This window comes from Euphorbia lathyris, chromosome 1 (assembly GCF_963576675.1).
Source record: "Euphorbia lathyris chromosome 1, ddEupLath1.1, whole genome shotgun sequence".
NCBI lineage: Eukaryota > Viridiplantae > Streptophyta > Magnoliopsida > Malpighiales > Euphorbiaceae > Euphorbia > Euphorbia lathyris.
In genome coordinates, this window is record NC_088910.1 from 80,633,038 (window position 1) to 80,647,640 (window position 14,603).

Sequence of the window (14,603 nt, forward strand, 5' to 3'; positions counted from 1 at the left end):
CCCTCTCTGACATTTTGTTGATTTCATCTCAGATGAATTTAATTCAGTCTATTAATCCTACGTCATAGATGGAGAGACATCATTTATAATTTGAGTAATGAGAAATGAAGATCCCCACAAGGATAAAGATGAGGACAATTAGACGGGAATTAAGATTCTCCATCTAGACGAAGACATGAATAAGAGAAGCAATCTCCATTTCCATTTCGCTCCATCTGCAACCCTACAATCATGATAGCTGAGGGGGTGGATATCACAAAAAAAAACTCTTTCCAGAGATTCTTGGTAATCCGTAATATCAATTGATTCTATGTAAGGGCCTTTTGTAATTTAGTTCTTGAAGTTGTTTACTTACCTTTTGAAGACACACAAGTACATACAAAGTTTTGAATTTTTTTTCTTATGTGTTTTGCGACAATCCTGAAATTAAGGGGATATTTGATTATCTATTTTTCATATCCTATTTGTCTTTTTACTTTAAGATACAGAGTTTGAGGTGTTTGGTTAGACACCTTTTATTTATATTTTACAGTTGAAAAGTAATTTTTTACAAATGCAGGAAATCATTGCTTTTTAAAAAAACAATATTTACCAAAAGTAAATAGTAAATAGAAACTAGCAAACAGGATCAGAAACCAGCAAATAGCTAAATGGTCCTAAATAAAAATATTGCAACAGACCAAATAAAATAAAAGGAAAATAATATTTAGTGTGATGGTTATAAATTATAATATTATAGGAAGCAAAAACAAGATTTCATTATACTCAAATAAGATCGGCCACAACAAACAATCTTCATAACAAAAAATTCTCCCCAAAAAAAAGAAAAACATATGGCTATGAATTTTTAGGAATAAAAAAGAGGGTGTCCAGCTATTGGAGAAATGAGTGGCCTAGAACCATCCATATCCTTTTGCCTTTCCCTTTTATAGTTTCTCTTTCCTGACTGTGGAAATTACACGTGGCAAGTTTCATTAGGAAGGGCGGCCTGACGTGGCTAAAAGTGCTAGGAAAGTCACCTGGAACAATTTATTTTATCTAACTCTTTTTTCAAAATGGTAATTAATAAAATAATTATTTTATATAAATAAATAAAGATAATTATCAACTTCTCCTGTCCTCTCTCTCTCTCTTATTTTTTGAGGCTCTAGATATTTTAGCTTTTCTCCTCATCACAGAAATATCAAAATTATATATTTATTTTTTTGATATTTATGTTTATTTGTGAGATCAAAATGAGTATCTATAGTCATCTACTCTTGCGGTACGATTTGTTTGTCTACTCGCCGTTTCTGACCAATCGTGTTGCCTAACCTTTGTTTCAATTTTCGGGTGTTGGCCCCACTGTTTTAAAATCTAATCTATTCCCTTTATCTATTTCCTAAGCTATTTTTATATTTTTATTTTTATACTATTCGAATCTATATTTTTCATTTTTTCTTCGTCTGATATGGAAATTATAGATTAACTAATATTTATTTTTACTTTTTACTAGACTTCGTTTCTTCCGTTTTACAAGCTGAAATGATGCTTGACTTATTTATAAATAGATAAGAAATTTTTACTGTAATATTATTTTTTTAAAGGAAAACTGTAATAAAAATCTTAAAGCATGTTACGTTAGTCATGTTTTTTTAATTTAAATTACAATTTAATCACCTTTTGATCAAATTATATTTCTAGTATGAAAATTAGGTAGGTTTTTGATAATTTAGGTATTTATTATAAAAAAATCCGCAGGAGCGATGACCTCCTCTGCCCTAGAACCCAATTCGCAGGAACGCCCACCGTCGTTCACTGTTCCACCTGATGACCCTCCTCCGCCACCCAACATCATTCCGACTACCCCTAAATTGACCTGGAAAGACATAGCCTCAGCCAACCCTTCTCACCAGACTTCTAAACCCCGCACGGATTTGTGCGCCACCGGTTTGATTCGAATAAGCATCGACGAAGCTGACCCCCTTGTCCCTCGGGTTTCGATTGATCCAGAACTGAAGAGGAAATTAGCAAAGCCTTGGGAAAACGCGTTGATCATAAAGCTCCTGGGAAGAAGCCTGGGGTATGTTGCATTGCAGAGACGGACGATTGAGCTGTGGAAGCCGATTGCAGGGGTTAGCATGATGGATTTAGGGGAAGGATTTCACCTTGTCCAATTTGACAACGAGCTGGATAGAAGCCACGTGATCAACGATGGACCCTGGATCGTACAAGGGCACTATTTAACTGTTCGCACATGGTCGGATGCGTTTAGTACCTCCGAAGCCAGTGTAGAGAGATCAATGGTTTGGGTCCGATTTCCCCAACTTCCCCTCCTTTTTTATGATGAAAATGTTCTACTTGGAATAGCAGCTACTGTTGGCAAACCTGTTCGCGTTGATGAGAACACCGCGAAAAGAACCAGAGGCCGTTTCGCGAGAGTTTGTATCGAAATTGACCTGCTTAAACCTTTAATTGCTCAGTTCGAGTTAGACGGGGAACTACAAAGAGTTGAGTATGAAGGGCTCCACACTGCGTGTACTAATTGTGGCAGATACGGACACCTCAGGACGGAATGTAGTTGGACTTGTGCTATGCCTGCTAGACCCCCCAGAAACAAGTGACATGGTTGTAGGAGAGCCAAGAGCGGATAAAACTAGTTCATCGGAAGAGACGGCACCAGTTCAAAACAAGGCGACGACGGAACCCGCTCCGAAAGTGACCACTGAAGTGTATGGACCGTGGATGATCGTGCCCCACAAAAAATTCCCGCCTCGTAATAGAGTGATGGAATCCAATGTCCAAGGAGGGAAAGATAGCGGGAACTCGGCTCAACAGAATCCGTTTGCTAATCAAACACCGCGGGACATCGCTAGCACTAGCTCGGGAATCTTTCCTGGCTTTGAAGGGACACAGAAAGGGATCGAAGTGGTAGAGAAAGCCCGTACAACGGTATCCCAAAAACACAAAGGCAAGTCTATTGTAAAATAGGGAATCAGAAACAAGGAAAACAGCGATCAGGGGCTGGTTTCTCAACCCAACAAGTTTGCTAGCCTTTTCCTGGATTCCATGGAAGTTGAGCTGGGAAACAATAACCTGATTGGCAATCAGCACGATGAACAAAGGTCTGAGCTGCTAGCGGGTAGAGGTAAAAGAACCAGATTGGAACCAGAACCGAGGGAAGCTCTCAAAGAACTAGATCCAAGTCTATCAATGGATAATCGTATGATAAAGGGCAATGACCGTCTGCTACAGAAACTAAGAGACAAGTCAGCTTCCTAAAGCATGAAGAGAGCGACTAACACGGAGGTGCAAGCTCCATTCTCGAAGATTCATTGACTTGCATCCTGTTTCTCCTTGTTATGGTTATGAAGATCATCACTTGGAATTGTTTTGGTGTCGGAGGCACTGCTTTTCAGAGAGCATTGCGGTATATGGTTAAGACTCACAATCCTTCTGTTGTGTGTCTCTTGGAAACTAGAATTCCGGGTTCAAGGGCTCTAGAGATTGGTAAGAAAATGGGCCTTCCTAACTGTACTATTGTTGAAGCAGAGGGTTTCAGTGAGGGTGTGTGGATTTTCTGGGATGATGACCAAGCTAGAGTAAATGTGAAAGTGAAGAACCACCAGTTTATTCACTGCTCTGTTACGATTAAAGGGGGAGAATGGCATGACATGTTGTTTGAGTTCACCGCCGTGTATGTCAGGCCTCAAATGGCGCATAAGAGGAAGTTCTTTGAGGATATGAAAAACCTAAAGGATCTCGTTGTTGAACCATGGCTAATATGTGGGGACTTTAATTGCATTAAAGAAAGCAGTGAAAAGCAGGGAGGTTCAGCAAGGACTCTTAACAGGTGTGGTCCTTTCTCTGACTGGATCAATCAGCTAAACTTAGTGGATTTGGGTTTTGTAGGTCCAAAATTTACCTGGTACCGAGGCTCCTCTCCTAGGACCAGGGTCGCGTGTCGTCTGGACAGGGGTCTCTGCACATCTGAGTGGCGCCTTCGCTTCCCTTCCGCGTTTGTCAGACACCTCCAGCACACTCAATCCGACCACTCCCCTATTCTTGTGGATTTTTGCGGTGGTGAAAAAAATAAAAGAGATTGCCCCTTCCGCTTTATGAATGCTTGGCTGGAGAACCAATCTCTCCGTGATCAGATTTCACAGAACTAGATTCAAACGGATAGCTTGGGTTTGGCCCTTCGGGAAATGTCAGATCATCTTCAGCGTTGGAACAGGGAGGACTTTGGAAACATCTTCCATCGTAAGAGACATGCTTATGCCAGGCTTGACGGAATACAAAAGAGGCTAGCTGATCGTTGTACAAGTGGCCTCATCAGACTTGAAACTAACATCATGACCGAGCTTAATCTGATATTGAAACAGGAGGAATTATTTTGGGCGCAAAAGTCTAGGATTCAGTGGCTGGCGGAGGGGGATAGGAATACTAAATTCTTCCACATGTCGACGGTTATCGGAAACAGGAGAAATACAAAGATTGGTCTTCGTTGTGAGGATGGAACTTGGACCTGGGAGGAAGATCGGTTAAGAAGCATGGCAGATAGCTTTCTTCAGCGTCTGTACCATGAGGATATGCCATCACGAATCAGAATTGTGTCGAACCACTCGTTCCCTAATATCAGCGAGTCTGAGATGGAGGAGCTGGCCCATGTGTTTCAGATCGAGGATGTCAGGGAAGCGCTCAAAAGTATGGCACCATGGAAAGCGCCTGGGCCGGATGGTTTTCAAGCGGGCTTTTTCCAAAAGTTTTGGTCCACGGTGGGATCCTGCACCAGTGAGTGTGTTCTGCGGGGGCTGAATGATGGGTACTTGGAAGATGGGATGAACACTACGCTTATCTCTCTTATCTCGAAAGTTAAAGACCCGGAAAGCATGGCACAGTTCAGACCAATCAGCCTGTGCAATGTTAGCTACAAGCTTATATCTAAATGTATTGTAAATAGGCTGAAGCTCATCCTCCCGAAGGTTGTTGGTCCTATGCAGAGCAGCTTCGTCCCAGGGAGACAGATCTCTGATAACATGGTGCTCCTCCAGAAAACTGTCTTCTCTTTTCAATGGAAAAATAATAAGAAGAATCGGATGCTTCTGAAGCTAGATTTGGAAAAGGCCTATGACTGAATCAATTGGAATTTTCTGAAGGACACCCTTACTATCATGGGATTACCTCAGCATTTGATTTCTGTCATCATGACCTGTGTCACCTCCCCTTTTATGCACGTGCTTTGGAATGGGGAGAAAGGAGAGGGCTTCCATCCGTCGAGAGGGCTAAGACAAGGAGACCCATTATCTCCTTACCTTTTTGTCCTTTGCCTGGAAAGGTTAAGCCACTTAATTCTGGATTCAATCGAACAAGGTGACTGGAAACCAATCACTCTGTCGAAAAATGGCCCCAAGCTCTCTCACTGCTTCTTTGCTGACGATATTGTTCTAATGGCGGAAGCTTTATGGGATCAAGCTAGAATAATTAAGAAAGTGCTCAGCTATTTCAGTGATGGTTCGGGTCAAAAAGTTAGTCTTGAGAAATCTTGTTGCTTCTTCTCTTCTAATGTTGATCATCATGTGCAAGGTATGATTACTCAAGAACTAGGCATCAGAAGCACTCCTAATCTGGGCAAGTATCTTGGCATCCACCTAGCTCATGACAGACTAAACAAACGCTCCTTTGATTACGTCCTTGACAGGGTGCGCAACAGGCTAGCAGGCTGGAAAGAGAAATGCCTTTCCTTCGCGCGCAGAACCACGCTTGTGAAATCTGTACTCTCGGCTCTCCCAACCTACACAATGCAAACTACTGTTTTTCCGGTCAGCGTTTGCAACAGCCTTGATAGCATCAGCAAGAAGTTCATTTGGGGAAGTTCTGACTGAAAGAGGAAAATTCATCTAGTTAAATGGGACGTGGTCTGCAAGCCTCGGGCTCAAGGGGGCTTGGGTATCCGCCAATCCCGAAAGGCAAATTTAGCTAATGTTGCAAAACTTAGTTGGCGGATGCTGACAGAACCGGATTTCCTTTGGGTAAGGGTCTTACGGGACATTTACGCAGGCCAAAGACAAGGTGTTGATGCCTTTAGAAATAAAAACCCAAAGAGTGGGAACTGGAAGAGCGTGATAAAGGGAGCAGCGGTTTTGAAGCAAGGGTTGATTCGGCTCGTAAAGAATGGTAGGGAAACAAGTTTTTGGAATGAGAAATGGCTTGGGAATTATTTGCTAGCTGACAGAACAAGCATTTGTCTGACGGAGGAAGAAAAAGCCAAAACAATAGTAGAATACTGGAGAGACGATGACGGTTGGGATTGGGATCATATTAAGACGCTGCTGCCGCAAGATGTGGTCTTGAACCTTGCTTCTATCGTGCTGTTTCGGGATGGCGAAGAGAAGGATTGCTGGACTTGGGGGCTTACGAACTCAGGTAATTTTTCTGTGAAATCAGCATACTCTGTTCAGTGTTCCGTTATGCCTGATACCACTGTTCACTGGGATAATGCGGCTTGGAAAGCTCTCTGGAGCATTGAGGCAACGGAACGCATTAGGTACTATTTGTGGACGGTCGGCCATGAAGCTATCCTTACACAAGCGAATCGCTTACGTAGACACCTAACCACGGATGACAGATGTGGGAGTTGTGGGGGGAGAGAGACGTTGATCCATCTGATTAGGGACTGCGTGGAGGCAAGGAGAATCTGGACGTTTTTCGTCCCGTTCAATCGTCAAACTGAGTTCTTTACAGGTGACTTACACGGTTGGCTTCTTGGGAATATCCGTTCCAAGGATATGTGGAATGGTGTTGCGTGGCCCTCTATTTTTTCTCTTGGTTGTTGGTATCTGTGGAAATGGAGGAATGAATTAACTTTTGAAGGAGAAGTGCAGGAAATTGGAGAGAAGTTAGACCTTATTGCGAATCAGGCAAGGGAAATCCGAGGCACCTGCACCACCCGAGGCGCGCATCTGCCTGAGAACAGTAGCAGCTCGGTCCGTCTGGTGAAATGGATACCGCCGTTCGAAAATTGGATCAAGATTAACAGCGATGGGGCGAGCAGAGGTGATCCGGGTTGGGCGTCTTGTGGTGGCTTAGCTCGGGATATGGAAGGGAATTGGCTAAAGGGTTTTGCTTGTAACTTAGGGATTTGCACTGCCCTTCTGGCAGAGATTTCGGGTCTCTACTATGGTATTAGTTTGGCCCGAGAGATGGGATGGAGGAAAGTAGTGTTTGAAACGGACTCTCTGAAGGTTGTGCGTTTAATCCACGACCCTAGGAAGTCTCTACACAGATACTATTTACTAATAAAAGAATGTTAGAATCGTCTTCAGCATAGTTGGGAGTTTCGCGTTGTTCATACCCTTCGGGAGGGCAATGGAGCAGCGGACTGGTTGGCAAAATTCGTAGGATCTTTGAACTTAGGGCATCATGAGTGTGATGATCCCCCTGCAGGCCTACAAGACTTTATTCATGCTGACAAGTGCGGTCTGGGCACTCTTAGGAGGACTCGGATTGATCTTTTAGGCGATTAGTTTTGGTTTTCTGTCTCGTCGTTTTGTTTCTTGGGGTTTAGCACCCTTCCTTCTCATAAAAAAAAAAGTATGAAAATTAGGTACTATTGTTAAATTTAAATGAGGAGTTTATTTAGATATTTTTATTTAAATAATTATCCTTAAAACAAATTAACTATTATCACATGCTTAAAAACTACTCTATTAAAGTTTAGTATTTAGTTATTTTAAGCAAAACCCTAAACACCAAGAAAAGGTTCCTTTCAACTAAAAGCTCATTCTTTATTTATTTTTCTTTTATAGTTTATGGTAGTTTGATAGTTTCTAATTTTTGTTGAAAGTTTTATCTTTTATCTTTTTTGTATTTTTCTCTATATGGATGGTCGTGATATTTTTCTCTATACGGGTGGTTGAGGTTTGTCTTTCTATATGAGTATTATCATATTTACCTTCATAGAAAAACAGAAAAGTTTTGTCTATCACCATATAAATATGACTTATGACTAATATCTACAGTTAGGGTTAGATCAGTGTAAAAAAAAAACAAAACAAAAAACATAGTTAGGTGTTTATCTTTCAAATTAAACCCTTAATTTTTTATTTTGATATATTAAGTCCTAGGTTATTTGTTTTTAATCTTATTAAACCCTTTATGACCAAAAACATTGACCATGAAATTCGGTTAACAGACTATTATTCATTACATCTAGATTCGAAATTCGTATTTTTTCACTGTTTGAAAATAATTTTGAATATGTAAAGTGGCTATAGAAAAACTGTAAAAATCTTAATTCAAGTTTGTTTTAATAATTTCAAACACAGATGAAGGTAATAACGTAATTTTAATAGAATTACATGTTTGTTTGGTTATTAAAAACTTAATGAGATAAAAAAATAAATGGTTATACATTTAATGTATTTAAATAAAAAATTAAGGATTTAATAAACTAAAAAATAAAAGATTAAGGTCTAATAATATAAAAAGAAAAAGAAAAAGTGTATTGTAAGAAGAAAACATCAAAATCATATTTTTACCCAAATTTTATGGGGAAGGAAATGATTTTTTTTTTTTTTTCTTGAAAAGGGGAAGGAAATGAATTAGAACCACAAAATAAAAAAGACCAAAATTGTGGAATACCACGTGTCAGTAAAATGGTGGCAAGTAGGTTAGAAGGAAGAGTGATTGCGAGTATGGTTACAGTGAAAAAATAAATATATATCCGGTTGTCTCTCAAAATTTCCCACCGAATTAAACATGCTGAGTAATAAAAAGCGGAAAGACATAGACCAGCCAACGCCACGTGTCTGACTTGTCTTTCGACGTTAGCCACAAGATTCCATCGAATTCTCGAGCTTTCTATTTTATTTTATTTTTAATATCTGACGTGGCTTTTTTACCCCTTTTTACCACCTGCTTCTTGTTTTCCATATAGTCTCTGTTCTCTATTCTCTGCCTCCTCTCTCTATCTTTCTATCTCTCTCTCTCTGAGCTTCACTTCATTTCTCCTGCTTCTTATTCTTCTGCATCCATAACCATCGTCCTCTTCATCTCTAAATTAGTAGTCTCCTCTTTCCGTTTCTTGCAGTAACAGCACCTCCCCGGCGAGACTGTATCAGGTGATTACAAATTTGCGGTTCTGGACTATTCTTTTTTGTTTTCCGAAATTTTTCAAGAGCTGTAGCTTGAAGTTTCATTTTCAATTGTTTGATCATCTTTTGGTTTGTTTGGATCAGTCCTTGTTCGAATACTGTGTTCAATTTTATTGATTTGAGGGAGAACAGAAGCCAAGGAAAGATAAAATTGGCTGGAAACTTTGGGAAAATTGATAGATTTATGCGTAGTTTGTTGAGTTATGATCGCGACGAAGATAGAGAAGAAGAGTCGTTATCATTTTCAGCTCTGATAGGGATAATCGAATTTTGTTTTGGAGAAGATCTTGTATGCTAGGAGGATTGTTAATCTCTGCTGCTATGGCTGTTCAGGTATTTTTTTTTTTTAAAATTGATGCTTGATTTTTCATTTTTATAGTTTTCTTGGTATAATTTATCACTTAGAAAGAAAATTACGGAAGCAAATGTTTAAACAAAAAATTTCAATTTATTTGCAGATATAGGGAAAAGTAGATCTAAACCCGATATTTTTCTGTAATTATTAGTAAAAGGGAATTGATAAGAGTATCCTTTATAGCACAAGTTATGGTTGAATTTGTTTGTTTGTTTGTTTTTTAAAAGAAAAAAGAAAAGAAAAGTAGAATCCTTTTGTCATGTTTAATTCTTCGGTTTGAGCTGTCTTCCGCTGTTTCTGAAGCTTGCCATAAATTTCCTGCAACTGTTCTTTTTATTGGGAACCTGAAGTAAAAGTAGGTGATTTGTTTTATGACCAATTATCTGTCATTGGAAGTTGTGATTATATCTCCTCCAGATTTTGTCTGTTCTACAAACTTCAGGTTTCACATGATGATGACTTTTGATTTCTTAAGTTGTTAATTGATTTCCCAAGCTGAATGAAATATTAACAGGATCAGTCTAGAGGATCTTGACTTTGTTTATGACATTAATCTAATAAAAAATGAGTTAATTTAGCAGTGTTAATGATCTTGTTCCATTAGTAAATAGACAAATTTTGTGATTCTAATTGAAATAGGTTTTCTTAATCTTCTTGTTATTACAAACTAACAGGATCAGTCTGGAGGGTCTCGATCGAATTCGGTTCCGGTTCTTCCAACTGGAAATGGAGTTTCAATGAATGCTGGTTCGCAGTTTAAAGAGCAATTTTCTTGTGGGAATGACTTTTCTCCCAAGGTTTTTATTCTTTATATGACTTGGTTCTGCTGCTGTTTAGCCAATGGTGATATGAATTTCAACTTAATATCCGTTTCAATCATTCGGCTTTGTTTAGGTGAGGAAACCTTACACTATCACTAAACAAAGAGAAAGATGGACGGAAGAAGAGCATAAGAAGTTCCTAGAAGCTTTGAAACTCTATGGTCGAGCCTGGAGACGGATTGAAGGTATAAATCAGACAAGTTTTCTAATTTGTTCACCATATTTTCTTATCCGGATCAATGAGTTGATGGATTTTGTGTTTTTTTTTTTAACAGAGCATGTAGGTAGCAAGACTGCAGTTCAGATTCGAAGCCATGCTCAGAAATTCTTCTCTAAGGTTTACTGCTCTATTTCCAGTATCCATTCTCAAACATAATATCTATATGTCCTCTTTATTGAAGTAAGTTTTCCTAGTGACCCAAAGACGTTAAAACGTTGTTAGAAGGGTTCACTGATCATGTTTGTATAGCGTGTTCTCACTCCTTGTTGTGATTCAAATAGGTTGTGCGAGAGTCAAGTGGCAGCAACACAAATCCAGCAGAACCTATTGAAATCCCCCCTCCCCGTCCCAAGCGGAAACCAATGCATCCTTACCCTCGCAAAATGGCGAATCCACTGAATAAGGAAATCACAATTCCTGAGCAGCCTCAAAGGTCTTCATCCCCGAACTTTTCAGTTTCGGAACACGAAAACCAATCCCCAACTTCAGTGTTGTCTGCAGTTTGTTCTGATGCTCTTGGTTCTACCGATTCAAATACACCAAACTGTAGCTTATCACCAGTTTCATGTGCTGGTGGTTCTCATTCTGCTGACTTAACAATCTGTGAACCAAACTTGACACCTGAAGATGATGGGTCTCGATCAGCTGCCATGACAATAGATGCAGCTAATGATGAGCGACCCCTTAAGGTAGTGGCTCCATCATGAAGAATCATACTTTTACCTGCTTTTAATATACTAGCATGGGCACTTGAACTAATTACTATTTCCATGTCCTTGAAGGTGCAGAAACTCAACTTGTTTCCAAAAGAAGATGTTTCAGAAGACGGTCTAGTTGAGGAAACATCTACTCGGAGTCTCAAGCTCTTTGGTAGGACAGTTTTAATCTCGGAGTGCCATGGAGACGGACCTTCTTATCAAACCATAGATAGTCCTAAATTACTCCCATCATGCACACATGAGGAAAATCCTGTGCAACCGATGGCATGTAACTTGATGGCCGGTAATGGGGAATGCGGTTGGGGTAATTTGGCACAAGGATCTTCTGGAGGTGTTTACTACTTGCCGTTCCAAAAGGAGAACTCGATTCCAGTGGAAGCAGGATCTGCTGGCAGCCATCCATGGTGGGCTCTTTATGGAGGTTTACCATTTCCTCTTGTACCATTCTCCAAGCAAGAGACTATGAAGGTAGTCCTGGATTCTAATAATGAAGAGTTCCAAGAAAAAGAAATCCAAAAGGAAGGATCTTGGACGGGTTCTAATTTTGCATCATTTTACGAGGGGGAAAATGTAGATAGAAATGTGGACAGCAGGTGTTATAACGAGGAGAGAGAAGATCACCGAATTGTTGAGGTGCAAGCACTTGAAAGATCAGGTTCTTCAAACAACTGTATGAAAGGTTTTGTACCATATAAGAAACTCCCAGCTCAAAGAGACGATCAATCCACAACAATAACAGGTGAAGAGAGGGAAGAAGAAAGAATTAGGCTGAGCTTGTAGTAGCAAGGAACATCCCAAAAAGTTTGTCTAAATTTCTAACTAGTGGATGAACTGATTCTAGAATCAGATTAATTCATGAACTGCTGCCCCTCTCAGTATCTGGAACAGACTGAGAGAGAGAGAGAGGGATGGAGAGTGGAGCTCAAATGTGGTCATATCTTCCCCAACTTTGCATATCCTTCTAGTTAAGTAGTTCTTTTTTGTTTCACCTTAAAGTATGGATAGATCATTAATTATACCCTCTTTTTTGGCCTTTAATTATGTTATTATGCATAATATTTAGTTTCTTTTCTGTTTGGATTAGCTTTATATTCTTTTGCTTCTTTGAACTGTGAATTCAACTCTTCCTCCATTTCATTCTGGCCTTGCCCTGTGTACAATATCTGAAGTAGTGGTTACTGTACTCCTGTGTAGTATGAGCAAGGCAAATAGGGCTTCACCCAATTTCTTAAATTTTATCCTTGACAAAGCTTTATCAACCACGAATAATGCGATTTGGTTACTGTTACTGACGTTCTACATGGTACACTTGTTTTCTATCGTTTGCCTGTAGACGTAACTGATTAACTGTCGTTTCTGTCGATGTAATTGATTATCAGTGCACATTATCTTCAATTATTTCCTCCCTTTTATGAAGGGTTTCTCATAGCTCCAATCATTCAAGGGAATCTCTCCAGATCTAGAGCAACAGAAGATAAATTCTGCTTTAATGTTGTCGATTTTGATTTTATCTTTTTGCCAAGCATTACCATACAGCAGCCGTTCTGTCAATAATTACTTTATAAAATTGTGATAGCAATTACTTATATTTGCTTGAGAACCTTTATCCATGGAATTGATTATAGGGTTACATAAACTCATGTCCTAAAATACTTGCTGGATCACGCGTTTTATATTTTCTGAATCCAGGACTTTTTTTCAGATGCAATTTCATCATTTTCTTTCAAACTGTTTGAATTGGAATTTCCATGTGCAAAGTCGGTTTGCTTGATTACGCGTTTGTATTTTCTGAATCCAGCGACTTCTTTTGGATGCAATTTCATCGATCTTTCAAGCTGTTTGAATTGGAATTTTCATGTGCAAAGCCATACTCTAGGATGCAATGATACTCCTAAATATTTATGTCATTTGGACCTTTTGTTTAAACATGGGTTGGGTTAGGCAAATTATTAGAAGCACCGGGTTCTCCATGTCAAATGGAGGACCTTCCATACATATTTTGACACGTGTAACGTGGATCCACGTATATTATAAGAGGCACTACTATTTTAATGGTGTCTTCTATGGTTACTTTGTTTTTGATAAAGTAAAGCTTGCTTTGTTTTTTTCACCATTGGATGATGGTGGACTTTAACAAAGTAAGTTCATCCAATGATGGTAAAAACAAAATAAGGCTTACTTCGTAAGAAACAAAGTAAGTATAGCCTAACTCCTATTTTAATTATTAGGTGGGGTCACAGTACACGTGTCCAAATATGAATTGGGGATCCTCCGAGTGACATGGAAGATCCAGTGCTTAATATAAGAACTCTGTGGGGTTGGGTGAGTTATAAAAATCTTTCCACAACATATTTAAGAACACAATTAAATAAATCGAATTTTAAGGAAATTTTTTAAAAATTATATAAAATGATATAATTTACGGTTACATTTTGCTGTAGAACTGCTTTCTTATTTCAAATTTCAAATATTCCTTAATATTTTTTATCTTCTGTATTTTCTTCTCATCATTTATTGATCGTGTTGTTTGGGTTCTTGATGCTCCAATCTCTCTCATTTCATTGGCAAACACATGGTATTGCTTCCTCACTTCAATTTTCAAGTCTTCAATCTTCTTGTTTACTACTTCCATTGATTCTTGTCATAATTTCAGTTGAACAATTACCGAAGAAGTCTTGCTTTAGGAAAACGATCAGCTTTGATATCAACATGATTGGTGGCGATAATGATGGTTTTTATCTTAAACAAACAAAGAAATAATCTCTTCCTTAGCTTAACCAGTAAGAAATAATCCCATCAAGGTTGAAAACATCACTTTTAAGAGAAAATTGTATTTGATTGAATTGAAGCTGATCATCCTTACAAAAAAACAACCTTAAATACCTCTCCAAACCTAGCTAGAAAAAGACCAAATAACCTTACTACCTGTTACAAACTTGACCTAGATAATAGGGGATAAAAATGGGAGGGGATAAAATTATGGCAAAACAGTAAATAAGTTCAAAGGACAAAACAATAATTATGCATTGGTAGAACCGTAATTATCAGGTGGTAGATCAATGGCAGGTGTAGAAACTTGGGCATGAAGTTAATTCCACACGGCATGTGTTCTTTTTGACACGCTGTGTTGTCGGATCTTGGCTCAACGTGTCGATGAGTTTGGACTGAGTTGGAGGTTGTTCTTCAATGGACTCACACGACATGTTAGATAGTTCACACACCGTGTGAATTTGGCAAATTTGGATAGAAACTTTGGGTGCTTGTCATACCGGCGCGAGGTCCATTTTGTTGAAACACCTTTCCACAAGATTTTGATTTGACAAAATCATTTAAGTTTAATCCATGATTAAGAGA

The 14,603-nt window shown here is 38.9% G+C and overlaps 1 protein-coding gene across 2 annotated transcripts; it reads left to right on the top strand.

The window, feature by feature from the left end:
- The first annotated feature begins 8,918 nt into the window (after nucleotides 1–8,918).
- On the top strand, nucleotides 8,919–12,287 carry LOC136203234 (protein REVEILLE 1). Of its 2 annotated transcripts, XM_065994340.1 has the most exons (7): nucleotides 8,919–9,101; nucleotides 9,219–9,467; nucleotides 10,164–10,286; nucleotides 10,384–10,495; nucleotides 10,586–10,647; nucleotides 10,812–11,219; nucleotides 11,313–12,287. In XM_065994340.1, exons 2-7 carry the CDS (start codon nucleotides 9,426–9,428, stop codon nucleotides 12,027–12,029), a joined length of 1,464 nt encoding a protein of 487 aa, XP_065850412.1. In that variant the 5' UTR covers nucleotides 8,919–9,101; nucleotides 9,219–9,425; the 3' UTR covers nucleotides 12,030–12,287. The 2 variants fall into 2 exon arrangements, with proteins under 2 accessions (XP_065850412.1, XP_065850419.1); XM_065994347.1 differs by lacking the exon at nucleotides 9,219–9,467.
- Nucleotides 12,288–14,603: the final 2,316 nt, after the last annotated feature.

Excerpts from the sequence above, each read along its gene's own strand:
- LOC136203234 (XM_065994340.1), top strand. The coding sequence starts at position 9,426 with ATGCTAGGAGGATTGTTAATCTCTGCTGCTATGGCTGTTCAG. Across the intron at positions 10,287-10,383 it reads GGAATGACTTTTCTCCCAAG|GTGAGGAAACCTTACACTAT; the intron begins GTTTTTATTCTT and ends GGCTTTGTTTAG. Across the intron at positions 10,648-10,811 it reads CTCAGAAATTCTTCTCTAAG|GTTGTGCGAGAGTCAAGTGG; the intron begins GTTTACTGCTCT and ends TGATTCAAATAG.